Raw genomic sequence first — 15,952 nt, 5'->3', positions numbered from 1 at the left:
TTTTCTGCATCTATTGAGATAATCATGTGGTTTTTGTCTTTGGTTCTGTTTATATGCTGGATTACGTTTATTGACTTGCATATGTTGAACCAGCCTTGCATCCCAGGGATGAAGCCCACTTGATCATGGTGGATAAGCTTTTTGATGTGCTGCTGGATCTGGTTTGCCAGTATTTTATTGAGGATTTTTGCATCGATGTTCATCAGGGATATTGGTCTAAAATTCTCTTTTATTGTTGTGTCTCTGCCAGGCTTTGGTATCAGGATGATGTTGGCCTCATAAAATGAGTTAGGGAGGATTCCCTCTTTTTCTATTGATTGGAGTAGTTTCAGAAGGAAAGGTACCAGCTCTTCCTTGTACCTGTGGTAGAATATAGCTGTGAATCCATCTGGTCCTGGACTTTTTTTGGTTGGTAGACTATTAATTATTGCCTCAATTTCAGAGCCTGCTATTGGTCTATTCAGGCATTCGACTTCTTCCTGGTTTAGTCTTGGGAGAGTGTAAGTGTCCAGGAAATTATCCATTTCTTCTATGTTTTCTAGTTTATTTGCGTAGAGATGTTGATAGTATTCTCTGATGGTAGTTTGTATTTCTGTGGGGTTGGTGGTGATATCCCCTTTATCATTTTTTATTGCATCTATTTGATTCTTCTCTCTTTTTTTCTTTATTAGTCTTGCTAGCGGTCTATCAATTTTGTTTATCTTTTCAAAAAACCAGCTCCTGGATTCACTGAAATTTTGGAGGGTTGTGTCTCTATCTCCTTCAGTTCTGCTCTGATCTTAGGTATTTGTTGCCTTCTGCTAGCTTTGGAATCTGTTTGCTCTTGCTTCTCTAGTTCTTTTAGTTGTGATATTAGGGTGTCAATTTTAGATCTTTCCAGCTTTCTCTTGTGGGCATTTAGTGCTACAAATTTCCCTCTACACACTGCTTTAAATATGTTCCAGAGATTCTGGTACATGGTGTTTATGTTCTCATTGATTTCAAAGAACATCTTTATTTCTGCCTGAATTTCGTTATGTACCCAGTAGTCATTTAGGAGCAGGTTGTTCAGTTTCCATGTATTTGTGCAGTTTTGAATGAGTTTCTTAATCCTGAGTTCTAATTTGATTGCACTGTGGTCTGAGAGTCAGTTTATTGTGATTTCTGTTTTTTTATATTTGCTGAGGAATGTTTTACTTCCAATCATGTGGTCAATTTTAGAATAAATGCAATGTGATGTTGAAAAGAATGTATATTCTGTTGATTTGGGGTGGACAGTTTTGTTTATGTCTTTTAAGTACACTAGGTTCAGAGGTGAATTCAAGTCCTGGATATCATTGGTAATTTTCTGTCTCATTGATCTGTCTAATATTGACAGTGGGGTGTTAAAGTCTCCCACTATTAACAGAGGGGGAGATGCTCTCTGATTTTTTGAATTTCTAGCTTTTCTGCACTGCTTTTTTCCCATCTTTGTGGTTTTTTCTGCCTTTGGTCTTTGATGATGGTGACAAACTGATGGGGTTTTGGTGTGGGTGTCCTTTCTGTTAGTTTTCCTTCTAACAGTCAGGACCCTCAGCTGTAGGTCTGTTGGAGATTGCTTGAGGTTCACTCCAGACCCAGTTTGCCTGGGTGTCAGCAGCAGAGGCTGCAGAAGATAGAATATTGCTGAACAGCGAGTGTTGCTGTCTGATTCTTGCTCTGGAAGCTTTGTCTCAGGGGTGTACCCTGCTGTGTGAGGTATGAGGTGTCGGTCTGAACCTAGTGGGGGATGTCTACCAGTTAGGCTACTCAGGGGTCAGGGACCCACTTGAGCAGGCAGTCTGTCTGTTCTCAGATCTCAGCCTCCGTGCTGGGAGATCCACTGCTCTCTTCAAAGCTGTCAGACAGGGGCATTTACCTCTGCTGAGGTTTCTGCTTTTTTTTTTTAACTATGCCCTGTCCCCAGAGATAGAGTCTACAGAGACAGGCAGGCCCCCTTGAGCTGCAGTGGCCTCCACCCAGTTCGAGCTTCCTGGTGGCTTTGTTTACCCACTGAAGCCTCAGCAATGGCGGGTGCCCCTCCCCCAGCCTCGCTGCTGCCTTGCAGTTAGATCTCAGACTGCTGTTCTAGCAACGAGGGAGGCTCTGTGGGCGTGGGACCCTCCCATCCAGGTGTGGGATATAATCTCCTGGTGTGCTATTTGCTAAGACCCTTGGTAAAGCGCAGTATTAGGGTGGGAGTTACCTGATTTTCTAGGTGTTGTGTGTCTCAGTTTCCCTTGGCTAGGAAAAGGGATTCCCTTCTCCCTTGTGCTTCCCAGGTGAGGCGATGGCTCACCCTGCTTCAGTTCTCACTGGTAGGGCTGCACCAACTGACCAGCACAGATTGTCTGGCACTCCCCAGTGAGATGAACCCGGTACCTCAGTTGAAAATGCAGAAATCACCCATTCTCTGTGTCGCTTGCGCTGGGAGCTGGAGGCTGGAAATGCTCCTGTTCGTCCATCTTGCTCCAGGAAACTGTTTTTTATTCTTTTGTCTCCTCTCTATGCATTTTCAAATAGGCTGTCTTCAAGCTCACTAATTTTTTCTTCTGCTTTACTCTATGTAGTTGTTTCAATCTCTTTGTTAAATTTATCTTATGGGATTCTGAATCCCTTCTCTGTATTATCTTGAATTTCTTTGAGTTTCCTCAAAATATATTTTGAATTCTCTTTCTGAATGGTCACATATCTCTCCAGGATTGGTCCCTGGTGCCTTATGTGGTTCATTTGGTTTGGTCATGTTTTCCTGGATCGTCTTGATGCTTGTAGATGCTCATTAGTGTCTGGACATTGAAGAGTTAGGTATTTATTGTAGTCTTCACAGTCTGGGTTGGTTTGTATCCATCCTTCTCAGGAAGTCTTTCCACATATTCAAAGGGATTGGGTGTTGTGATCTAAGCCATCTCTGCATTAGGGGGCACCCCAAGCCCAGAAACCCTGTGGTTGTCACAGAGTTGGGGAGGTTCCACTTTAATGTTCTTGAATAAGATCCAGAATTTTCTGGATTACCAAGCAGAGACTCTTGTTCTTTTCTTTTACTTTATCCCAGACAAACAGTCTCTCTCTGTTCTGAGCCACCTAGACCTGAGGGTGGGTTGACACAAGCATCCCTGTGGCCACCACCACTGAGTCTGTGCTGGGTCAGGCCTTAAACTAATACAGCACTGGACTTCAGCCAAGACTCGCTGTAACCACTACCTGGCTACTGCCAGTGTTCACTCAAAGCCGTGGGTCTCTACAGTCACCTGTTGGTGAAGCCAGTCGTACCTATGTCTTTTCCTTCAGCACAGTGAGTTCCCCTAGGCCCTTGGTAGGTCCAGAGATGCCATCTGGAAGCCAGGAACTCGAGTCAAAAACCTTAGAAGTCCATCTGGTGTTCTATTGTACTGTGACTGAACTGGCACTCAAGCCATGAGACATAGTTCTTCCCAGTCTTCCCTTCACTTTCCATAGTCAGAGGAGCCTCACCCCTTGGCCACCACTACCATAGGCTTACAAGGAGTATTGCCAGGCTACTCCTGATGATCCCGTAAGGCCCAAGGCCTCTTTATTCAGCTTATCATGAACGCTGCTTGGCCTGGGACTCATGCTTGAGGGCAGTGGGCTCCCCTCTGGCCCTGGGCAGATCCAGAAATGCCATGCAAAAGCATAATCCTGGAACTGGAGACCCCAATATTTTGCCTGTGCTCTATCCCTCTGTGGCCAATTGGTAGCTAAGGCACAAGACAAAGTCCCCTTTACTTTTCTTTCCACCTTTCCTAAGCTGGAGTGTCTCCCCATAGCCATTACAGCTTGGGAATGTGCTGAGTCTCATCTGAAGCCAGCACGTCTCAGAGTCTCATCCTAGGCCCATGGTGTACTACCTGAGTTTTGCTACTGGTTATTCAGGGACCAAGGGCTCTTTAGTCAGTAGATGATGGGTCCTGCCAGAACTGGGTTCTTCCCTTCAAGGCAACAGCTTCCCTTGTGGCCCAGGGTGTGTCTAGAAATGTCATCCATGAGTTAGGTCCTGGAAAAGGGCATCACGACTCTGAATGATGCCCTATCCTACTGTGGTTAAGCTTGTATCCAAGATGCAAGACAAAGTCCTTTTTACTCTGCCCTCACCTCTCCTCAAGTGGAAGGAAGGAGTCTCTTTTGAAACTGTGAGCTGTGCAGCCTAGGGTTGGGGAAGGGGTGGTGCAACCGCTGTATTATCCGATCCAGCTGATATCTTAATATGTCATATGCTCCCCGCAAGTCCACTGGCTCTGAGCCCAGTTCATCACTAGGACTCACCTAAGACTTGAAGTCCTTGTGGCCTATACTGCCTTTCAAGTTAATTCAAGGCCCCAGAGCACTTCATCTCATAGTGGTGAGTCTTCCAAGAATTCAAGTTCTGATTTCTGGGATGGGTGATTCCCCTCTGGCTCTGTCTGTTTTAAATATTCCCTCCATGGGTGGGAGTCAGCAGACTTCAACCTAGTTTTGCTTTCTGCTGTGACAAGGCAGCACTGAATTTAATGCAATGTCTCGCAAGTGCTATACTGTCCCTATCTGAAGCACACAGATTCTCTCTCCACACCATGTAGTCACTGCAGAGGGATGGGTGAGGGGTGGTGTTCGTGATCCAAGACTTTTTCCTACCCTCTTTCAGTGCTTCTTTTAACAATATGAAGTTAAAACCAGGTACTGTGAGTGGTCATCTGATTTTTCGTTCTTATGAAGGTCCTTTTTTGTGTAGATAGTTGTGAAATTGGTGTTCTTTTTGGGGCATGATTGGTGGAGCATTGTATTTGGCCCCCTTGCTCTGCCCCACTTCTCCATTTATTTTTCAATTGTAGAAGTTTAAGGGGTACAAGTGCAGTTTTGTTACATGGATATGATACATAGTGATGAAGTCTGAACTTTTAGTGTAACTAAGGAAGTTTTTTAAAGTAGGGAGAATAACAATCAATATGGGAAGGAGCAAGCTGTGTAAAAAGTGTGGCAAAAGACTATTCTTGGCTAGGCAGAGTACAAAACTAGTGAGATGGGAATAAGCTTGCCTTGTTCTAATAACTGATACTAGTTCAGCTCGACTAGGACATATTGAGCACAGCGGTGGGTGGAGAAAGCATTGAGGTGCAAGAGTGGAAGGGGGAAGATCAGTTAAGAGGATAATGAAGCAATCCAGGCAAAAAATGATGACAGCCCAACTAGTATGTTGCCAGCGGAGATGGAGAGAAGATGATTGAGGGGACGTTGGTGACTCTAAGGTTTCTGTTATGGGTGACTGGGTGAATGGAGGTGCCATTTATAGAGCTAGAGAATTTGCCAATAGTTACACAGGTAGTAAATGGGTAAAGCCCCATAGGATTAGACCTTTGTACCTAACCTAGGTATACTTTTCTCTATTGCTAGTATTCCACAGGTTCCCTGGGACTGAGGCAGCTACAGAAATGCCTTATTCATTGCCCTCCAAAGATTGTGATTCATTGTTAAGGGTCCTAGAGAGTGCTGTCTCTGTCTTTGGTAGATATTTTTTCCAGCAGAGAGCCATGAGACTCTTGCTTATCTGCAAACACCAGGCATGCAATGCAGCACTTCATCTCCCCTGAGTTTGCAATCATATAAAGCAGGAAACATAGATATAACAGTTCTCATTAAACATACTGTGTTCATACTGTCAAGTCCCAATATATTTATAATGGCATCACCCATTTCCCCAGGCTCCAAATGTGTCATTGATTCTTACCATTATCTCTTTTTTTTTTCCCTCAAGTCAGAGTCTCACTCTGTTTCCAATGCTGGCGTGCAGTAGCACAATCTCGACTCACTGCAGCCTTGCTCTCCCAGGCTCAAGTAGTTCTCCCACCTCAACCTCTGGAGTAGTCGGGACTATAAGCACATGCCACCACACCTGGCTAATTCTGTTTATTTTTTTTGTAGAGACAAGGTCTCACTATGTTGCCCAGGTTGGTCTCAAACTTCTGGACTCAAGTTATCCTCCCACCTCAGCTTCCCAAAGTGGGTGGGATTATAGGCATGAGCCATTAATATTCTCTTATGTCTCAGTTATTTGTTTCTAAAGTTCTATTATTTCTTTCTAATTTTGAACAGCCTTTTTATTCATAATGGCTAAGGCTATGTATTGTGAAACTAGTGTCGTGATTTGACATCTCAGTCTGCTACTCACTGCTGAAAGTTGCTTCACCCCTCTTTACCTCCATTTCCCTATCTTGGAATATTAATAGTGTAAAATACTTAAAATAGTACCCAGCATATAGTGAATACTCAGTAAATGCTAGGTTTTATTAATGTTTTTCTTTCAATTCCAATCTCTCTGTCACCTCCTTAGGTCTTATTCTTATATTTATTATTGATTCCTTTATCAATTCAATGAAAAACCAATTTGAGCTTTATATGCCAGACAAATAGATTACCCCAGTAGGCTCCTAGTCATTGTAGTCCACCTTACACAGCATGGGTAAATAATTTTAATGTACAACTTTGACCGAGCCATTCTTGAGTTAAACAGACTAACTTTTAGTCTGTTTTATTATTGTTTTAAAGTTCTCTATTGTCAATGCATCCCCATTATTGCTCACACCTAGGACAGACTGCTCTCTCACACACCGCCTTGGGTATATTATTGACTTTTATGCTTAAGTCCAAATTCTCTTTTAAAAAATAATCCCAAGTTTTTCATCTGTCTTTTATAATAAGGATCATCTCATAATACTCTTGTAAGGATGCTCCATGCTCCAAGATGGCTGACCCTATGTGTACCATTCACTGCACCGCCTTACCAAGACCTTGCCACCAGCTGCCTGGGTTGCTTTCTTCATCTAAAAACTACACATGCCTCCATATTTGTGCCTTCACAGTAACCCAGAGGTTATTAACTAGCCTTGGAACTGATATCACACTTATTTATTTTTTTGAGATAGAGTCTTGCTCTGTCACCCAGGCTGGAATGCAGTGGTGCAATCTCAGCTCACTGCAACCTCTGCTTCCCGGGTTCAAGCAATTCTCATACCTCAGCCTCCCAAGTAGCTGGGACTATAGGCACGCACCACCACACCTGGCTAATTTTTGTGTTTTCAGTAGAGACAGGGTTTTACTATGTTGGCCAGACTGGTCTCAAACTCCTGACCTCAAATGATCCACGTGTTTCAGCCTCCCAAAGTGCTGGGATTCCAGGCATGAGCCACCGCACCTGGCATATCACACTTACTATCTTTGTCACATAGTTAATATATATGCTTTATATTATGAATTCTTTTTCTGCATATATACTTTGTTCTTTAATTCAAATGATAAGTTGATGGAGATTACAAGTTGTGTTGTGTGATGTTCATTGGCACAAACAGGAGCTTGTTCAATGATAATACAAGGGTAAATGCTTTTGAAATAGGAATATGGGCCTCACTGCTGAATTCCTTTACAATAATTTGTGTGTTCTAGAAATGAGCTCTGATCACCACAGGGTGTCACTGATTTACAAGTCAAATTTTCCTCAGTTGGTTGAGGTGTAGATAAGAATCAGAAGACATTCTTGAGAGATCACAACAAAATATATAGATAGCAATGCAGCCGTTGGGAGGTATGGAGATGCTGTAAAATCACATAGAACAAAAAGTGAAAATTTCATTTACACACTTTAAACATCCCCTGAAATCCTATTCTTCCCTCTGTTAACAATTTGTTGTATAGCCTTCCAGATCTTTCCTCTTGAGACAGAGAGAGAGAGAGAGAGAGAGAGAGAGAGAGAGAGAGAGAGAAAGAACAGGCACAAGATTTTAAAAACATAAACCAGATCCTACTCTCCATGAGCATATGTGTGTATGTTTGTTCAGTATCTTTTTTGATTTGATAACATTTCATTGGCCATCTTTTTGTCTCATTACATCCAGCTTTATCTCATTCTTCTTAGCAGCTAATGCAACTATTTCTGAATATTGAAATGATCAGCAATTGATGTGTTTAATCCTTGAAATGTTTGCCTGGGTATAGTCCAAAGCTGTGATTCAGACTGGATTTCATACTGTTGCTCATTATGTGAACACTATACAGTTAATTAGCAAACACTTGGGAGGGTTAGTAGGTGGTGTGTAGTAAGTTGGAAAACAGTTTATGCAAGCCAGATTGCCACCAGAATTTAGAACAGCATAAAATTAAATGCCCTAGGTAATTTACAGGGAGAAAAGGGGAAAAGACCGAGAGAAAGAGACTGTTAGAAAGAATACCAATACATTTTTGTGTCTGCATTATTGCTTGTTTCTGATTATAAAATAATACATGCTCGTTGTAGAAGATGGGAAACAGAAAAAGGTATTAAGAAGAAAGCAAACATTACCCTAATCCTACAACCCAGACTTATCCACAGTTAATATTTATTGCTGCTCATATAGCTTATTTCCTTTTTAAAAATTTTTATTATAAGATAAAACATTATGATTTTAAAGCATTTAAAACAGTACAAAAGGGTATAAAGTAAAAATGAAAAGTCCTCTTCCCACTATCCCTGGTCCTCACTTTCCACAGTCATTCACTGTTAACAGTTTCTCTCATACTGTACATTTAAGTGTATTGATACTGGCTTTATTATGAGTATACAAATGTATTGCGTGTGTTCTGTATACCATAATGCGGTCATACTGTGTTAATTTTTTATAATACTTTTTTTGCCATTTAGCTTTCTATCTTGAGCATACATATCCTATATGTAATTCAAATACAACCCAAAGATTCTGGGCATGGAGCTATTTCAAAAACTGTGGCCTGACACTGCCCCGCGTGCCATTACATGCCCTTGAGTTTCTAACCTTACACAGAAGACCTGTAGCCTTTGCTGAGGGCCCTTTCCAGTGAATCAGACATTCATCCTGTGTATATATGGCTCTATTTTACTTTATTTATTTATTTATTTATTTATTTATTTATTATTGAGACGCAGTCTCACTCTCTCCCAGGCTGGAGTGCAGTGGCACGATCTCAGCTCACCGCAAGCTCTGCCTCTCGGGTTCACGCCATTCTCTGCCATAGCCTCCTGAGTAGCTGGGACTACAGGCACCAGCCACCACGCCCAGCTTATTTTTTGTATTTTTAGTAGAGGCGGGGTTTCACCGTGTTAGCCAGGATGGTCTCGGTATCTTGATCTTGTGATCCGCCCGCCTTGGCCTCCCAAAGTGCTGGGATTACAGGCATGAGCCACTGCACCCAGCCATATGGCTCTATTTTAGACTGTTTGATAGGAGATATTAGAGGAACAGATATTTTAAAGTGCCAAAGACCTGAGTTTAGATCCCAGTTGCATTGGTTGCTAGCTATCTTTTAAAAAGAAAATGTTTTGAACAACTTTGTAGTATATTTTTATCCTTTAGAAATGAGAAAACAGAGCCCAAGCCAGGGAGAAGTGATTATGTAAGATCACACAGCTAGTTTATAGTAGAGCTGGATCACACAAAGGCCTGTTTGAACAAGAGGCTATGTGCTTCCCACTCTAACATCTTGGCCTTTCTTTAGAACTCCTGTAGGTAACAATGTATTGTATTATTGAAAATCAGGAACACTTTTACATTGTTGGTGGGATTGTAAACTAGTTCAACCATTATGGAAAACAGTATGGCAATTCCTCAAGGATCTAGAACTAGAAGTACCATATGACCCAGCCATCCCATTACTGGGTATATACCCAAAGGATTATAAATCATGCTGCTATAAAGACACATGCACACGTATGTTTATTGCGGCACTATTCACAATAGCAAAGACTTGGAATCAACCCAAATGTCCATCATCAGTGACAGACTGGATTAAGAAAATGTGGCACATATACACCATGGAATACTATGCAGCCATAAAAAAGGATGAGTTTGTGTCCTTTGTAGGGACATGGATACAGCTGGAAACCATCATTCTCAGCAAACTATCACAAGAACAGAAAACCAAACACCGCATGTTCTCACTCATAGGTGGGAACTGAACAATGAGATCACTTGGACTCGGGAAGGGGAACATCACACACCGGGGCCTATCACGGGGAGGGGGGAGGGGGGAGGGATTGCATTGGGAGTTATACCTGATGTAAATGACGAGTTGATGGGTGCTGACGAGTTGATGGGTGCAGCATGCCAACATGGCACAGGTATACATGTGTAACGAATCTGCACGTTATGCACATGTACCCTAGAACTTAAAGTATAATAAAAAAATAAAAATTAAAAAAATAAAATCAATGAGAGAGTAGATTTCAAGTGTTCTTACCTCAACAAAAGATAAGTATATGGGTAATACGTATGTTAATTAACTCGACTTTGCCATTCCACAGTGTATATACATCTCAAAACATCATGTTGTACATTTATACGGTGCTTCTCAATCAATCAATTAACTTAAAAGATTTACTAGCATATACCTTCAAGGTTATTGCCTAACCTTTTCACTTGACACAAGTTATGTATCTATTATCTTTCTAGTATCCAATCCCCCTCTCTCTGATTCTCTTTTTTTTTTTTTTTTTTTTTTTTTTTTTTTTGTTATATTCCCTTTTTAGGAGAGAAGCCTTATAAATGCACCTGGGATGGCTGCTCCTGGAAATTTGCTCGCTCAGATGAGCTCACTCGCCATTTCCGCAAGCACACAGGCATCAAGCCTTTCCGGTGCACAGACTGCAACCGCAGCTTCTCTCGTTCTGACCACCTGTCCCTGCATCGCCGTCGCCATGACACCATGTGAGCTGCACAGATCACACTAGAGAAGCTGCGCTGGTATCTTTCCTGTTCGTGTGCTGAGGTTGGGACAATTTTTTCCTCTTTGACTTCAGCTTGCATCTGCAATGGGGTTGAAGCAGCCCACTGAGCCAAGTTGAGGAGACTGGAGGAAAAGAGAGCTGGTCTCCCGGGGGGAGGCTCTTCATATTCTACCTTCACTTCTCCACTGTCCAGACCCGTTTTTTTCAACCTCCATGTGGGTTGAATTCCAGTGTGGCACCCATGGCTGCCTTCCCATCCCCCCTGCTCTGAAATAGGACATTTTTCCTACAGTAACAAAACAGGAATCAAACTCAAGGCTGTGAACAAACATACGCTGCTTTTTTCTTTCCAATTTTTCTCTTGTTTTCTAGAACTCTCGTCCATATGTTTTTTAAATAAGTACCTAAAAGTGGTTTGATAGTGTCCTAAATGACTTTTTTAACTTCCTAAATGGAAAGAGCATAACAATGTAGTTGATTGGTAAGATTTACAGGGATTTGGTTTCTGAGTATGAGGCACACTCCCAGTGAATAAGCTGAGTCCCATACCACACTCAAAAGGTTTTAATAAATCTAATCCTATTTCTTCTTAAAGTTTGGTTTTCAGATAGTGCTGGTGCTTCTGCTTCTTAGTTCATCAAGGGAATGAGGAGTTCTTGTACTTCTCCTCTTTTTCTTCTCTTCCACTTTCTCCTTCAGGATTAAAGATTTTGCTGCACAATTATTATTTGTTAGGTTAAATTTGGACAAATATTCAAAGCACACATAGACATATCAGTAAGGAGAAAAATGTTCCAGGAGAGTAGGTTGGGCAGAGGAACAAACAGACCTAAGATGATCCTGAGAACAAATAGAGGAGTTCATTTATTTGGATAAGATATCAAAAGTGCTGTTAATCACAAACCTCATTCAAATGACAGGCTGTTGAGACAGTGTCTTGAGGGGCTGGCTGTACTGTTTATTTTTTTGTTTACACAAAGAAACAATTGAGTATATTGCATGATGAGAAATCACACACTAGGGGCATGTTATACAGAAGTGAGGGGTTGGAAGAACGGAATGTTTTCACTCCATGGAATTATTGGCATTCATTCCTGTGTTTCAAATGAAACATAAGATGCTTTTCATGAAAACTGACATACAAAAAGCAATTTGATGTTCTGCAACTGCTATGAAAACCTAAGCCGTTTGTTTTAGCTATTATAGCAGGTTGCATAATATACTCATTTGGCTGCCCAATCAGATTGTTTTATAATATTACCTGGGGCACAAAATCCTCTGTTCCTGGCCCTGGACCATAGATCTACCTCCACATGGCATATTTCCTTTCCTGGGGTCAGGGGTGGGGAAGGGGGCTTTGCATCACTTGAATTTGGACTCAGCCTCTCTTTTAAAGATTGTCTTTATATTGAACACCTTTTTCTTTTCAACCCTGCTTGAATACTTTAGGTTACTATTTCCCGAGGCTGTCCATTCTCACTAAATTGTAGAATTCTAGCACCAAGAAGGGATCCCGTTAACCATCTAGTCCTGCCCATCCCTCATATTTTACAGATGAGACAAATACGGGTCAGATTTTTTCTCTAGATGTTTCCTTGAGCCCTTATACACCTGCATGCTTATTCTCCTAGGGATCACATAATTTTATTTATTTATTTTTTGAGAGGCAGTTTCACTCTGTCACCCAAGCTGGAGTGCAGTGGCATAATCTCTGCTTACTGCAACCTCCGCCTCCCATGTTCAAGTGATTCTCCTGCCTCAGCCTCCCAAATAGCTTGGATTACAGGTACGTGCCACCACACCTAGCTAAGTTTTGTATTATTAGTAGAGATGGGGTTTCACCATGTTGGCCAGGCTAGTCTCAAACTCCTGACCTCAAGTGATCTGCCTGCCTCGGCCTCCCAAAGTGCTGGGATTATAGGAGTGAGCCACCACGCTTGGCCAGGATCACATTATTAAACCAAATTAAAGTTTATGTGATTGGTTGCAATATTTGTCTAATTTTATATGTTATTCTTCAGAAAAACTTTAGAACTCAAAAATCATTTACAGCTGATTAAATAGCAAGTAAAATGTACTTGTGGTCATTGCCATATAACATCAGGCACATAGTTCTAACACTTCTATAATGTCTAGATTTTTTTTTTTTTTTTTTTTTTTTTTTTTTTTTTTGAGAGGGAGTCTCGCTCTGTCTCCCAGGCTGGAGTGCAGTGGCCAGATCTCAGCTCACTGCAAGCTCCGCCTCCTGGGTTTACGCCATTCTCCTGCCTCAGCCTCCCAAGTAGCTGGGACTACAGGCGCCCGCCACCTCGCCTGGCTAGTTTTGTTTTGTTTTTGTTTTTGTTTTGTATTTTTTAGTAGAGACGGGGTTTCACCGTGTTAGGCAGGATGGTCTCGATCTCCTGACCTCGTGATCCACCCGTCTCGGCCTCCCAAAGTGCTGGAATTACAGGCTTGAGCCACTGCGCCCGGCCTAATGTCTAGATTTTATTTACCTCATTTTAACTTGCAGTGTCTGTCTAGATCATGAACTCTCCATAAATCCAAGGACTGCCTGTAGTTTTCAAAATGACGTGTGGATTTTTACTGTTATCATTGTTATTTCGATCAAGGCTTTTTCCTGACTTTGGGTATACAAGTTCCAAACTTGCATAATAATTGCTAACACACTAGGCGATATCTGGGGCCAGTCTGTTAAAGGGGACCTCTGATGTAGCTGTAAGACAGATTGGTAAAGATGAACTAACTTAAGTTTAAGCTTATAATTCAGTAGTTGATGCAGTATTTCACAGTACAGCCCAAGCTTACTCATTTTCTTCAAAATTTGGATCCTGATACTCCTTTTTCAGAGTTCAGAACTGAACTGCTCCCCTCAGAACTCAGAATCTTTTGCATTGAGACATATGATCTACTCATAAATAAAGATTATCAAATATCTTGTTGAACTAATTAGGTTGATCAAATTAGGGTCCCAAATATTAGGGTCCCTGACATCTGAGCCTTTATCTAAAAATGTTTCTGTAACATAATGACAGCCTTTATGTTTGTTAATTGTCTATAGTAAAGAAGCAATTTTAACCCTATTCTCATTTCCCTCTCGCCTCCAAAAAACGATAAAAGCTTCCCAATTATTTACATATGCTCTAAGAAGTGTCTCAGGATTCATTAACAGAATCTTATAGAGTACAGGAATTCAAATATAGCACAGTACAGAGTTTACCAAAAACACATAAAACTTTGCTAGATAGACAGTGAAGTGGAAAGGAACTAAAATGTATCTCTTGAATAGCATTTGGGATTCAATTGAATTTGTTGTTTTTACAACAGCAAAGCACCTTTAGCCTGGACAGTTGCTTAGGGCATTGATATGATTGGATAATATTCTGGGATCTGTTGCAGCAGAATTCCTCTATCTGATGATCAGCAGTTGAACATAAACTTCATAATTACAGTAAAATTTAGGAAAAACTAAGAGTGTGAAGAGTGTGAACTGATTGGGTAGATTAGGCAGAGTGCATTATGGGCAAGACAAAGGTTTTCGATATTAATTTCTTTTAAAATAAACTTTTTATTTTCAAACAGTTTCAGATTTACAGAAAAATTGTGAAGCTAGTACAGAGAGGTCTCATTTACCCCACATCCAGTTTCTCCTATTATTGACATCTTACATTAGTGTGGTATATTTGTTACAATTAATGAAACACAATGATATGTTAATATTATTAACTGAAGTCCATACTTTATTCAGGTTTCCTTAATTTTTACCTAATATCCTTTTTAAAGAATTGTTTCGGCCAGGCATGGTGGCTCACACCTGTAATCCCAGCACTTTGGGAGGCCAAGACAGGCGGATCATGAGGTCAGGAGATCAAGACCAGCCTGGACAATATGGTGAAACCTTGTCTCTATTAAAAATACAAAAAATTAGGCGGGCGTGGTGGTAGGTATGTGTAATCCCAGCTACTTGGGAGGCTGAGGCAGGAGAATTGCTTGAACCTGGGAGGCAGAGGTTGCAGTGAGCCAAGATGATGCCACTGCACTCCAGCCCGGGTGACAGAGCGACAGTCCATCTCAAAAATAAAAAAAAAAAATGTTTCAGCATCTTGTTCAGGATTCCACATTACATCTGGTAATCATATCTCCTTAGGTTCCTGTAGGTTGTGACAATTTCTCAGACTTTCCTTGTTTTCAGTGACCTTGACAGTTTTGAGAGATATTTTCCTCAACTGGGATTTGTCCATTGTCTTTCTCATGATTAGACTGAGGTTATGAGTTTTTGAGAGTAGGACCACAGAGAAGAAGTGCCATTTTCATCACATCATACAGGCATACTTTGGAGACAATGCAGATTTGGTTCCAGATCACTGCAATGAAGCAAATATTACAATAAAGCAAGTCACACAAATTTTTTGGTTTCCCAGTGCATATAAAATGTTATGTTTACACTATCCTGTAGTCTGGTGAATGTGCAATAGTGTTATGTCTAAAAAACAATGTACCTACCTTATTTTAAAATACTTTATTGGTAAAATGTTACTGGCACAAACACGAAGTGAGCACATGCTATTGGAAAAATGGTGCCAATAGACTTGTTGGTCACAGGGTTACCACAAACTTTTAATTTGTAAAAAATGCAATATCAGCAAAGTGCAATAAAGCAAAGCACAATAAAACGAGGTATGCCTGTATTTACATGACTCATCACTGTTGTTTAACCTTGATCACCTGACTGAAATAGTCATTGTCAGGTTTCTCCCCCGTACTCTTTTTTCCTCCCCCCATACTGTAGTCTCTGAAAGGAAATCACTGTGTATAGCCCATGCTTCTGGAGTGGTAAGTTATATGCCACACCCTTCAGAGCAAGTATCTTACATAAATTATTTGGAATTATTTTCTAAGGGAGATTGTCTCTTCTCCCCCATTTATTTATTTATACAATATTTATATCAGCATGGACTCATGGGTATTTATTTTATACTTTGAGTTATAATCTAATACTACTACTTTATTTCATTGCTCTAATTGTTCCAGCTTTGGCTATTGGGAGCTCTTTTGGGTGATTCTGAAGTCCTTTTGACATACCCCCATCAGTTTTTTTTTTTTTTTTTTTGGCACATTCTTACTTTCTGCCACTGCAAGATGTTCCAGGCTCATCTTGTATATTTTGTGGCCTACTCCTATAATCAGCCATTTCTTCAAGAAGTCCTGGTTTCTTTTACTGGAAAATTGTATTAG

At 40.9% G+C, this 15,952-nt stretch overlaps 1 protein-coding gene across 8 annotated transcripts in view; it reads left to right on the top strand.

Annotated features, from left to right (window-relative positions):
• KLF8 (KLF transcription factor 8) overlaps positions 1 to 15,405 on the top strand; it is a 261,395-nt gene extending 245,990 nt beyond the window's left edge. For all 8 annotated transcript variants that reach the window (XM_073013642.1, XM_073013643.1, XM_073013639.1 and 5 more), the window contains one exon: positions 10,520 to 15,405. In XM_073013642.1, coding sequence (XP_072869743.1) covers positions 10,520 to 10,701 — 182 coding nt within the window. In that variant the 3' untranslated portion in view covers positions 10,702 to 15,405. The remainder of the gene's footprint in view (positions 1 to 10,519) is intronic.
• The last annotated feature ends 547 nt before the right edge of the window (positions 15,406 to 15,952 follow it).

This window comes from Chlorocebus sabaeus, chromosome X (genome assembly GCF_047675955.1).
Source record: "Chlorocebus sabaeus isolate Y175 chromosome X, mChlSab1.0.hap1, whole genome shotgun sequence".
Taxonomy (NCBI): domain Eukaryota; kingdom Metazoa; phylum Chordata; class Mammalia; order Primates; family Cercopithecidae; genus Chlorocebus; species Chlorocebus sabaeus.
Note: the sequence above shows the minus strand (reverse complement) of the source record. Positions and strands in the feature narration are given on the sequence as shown.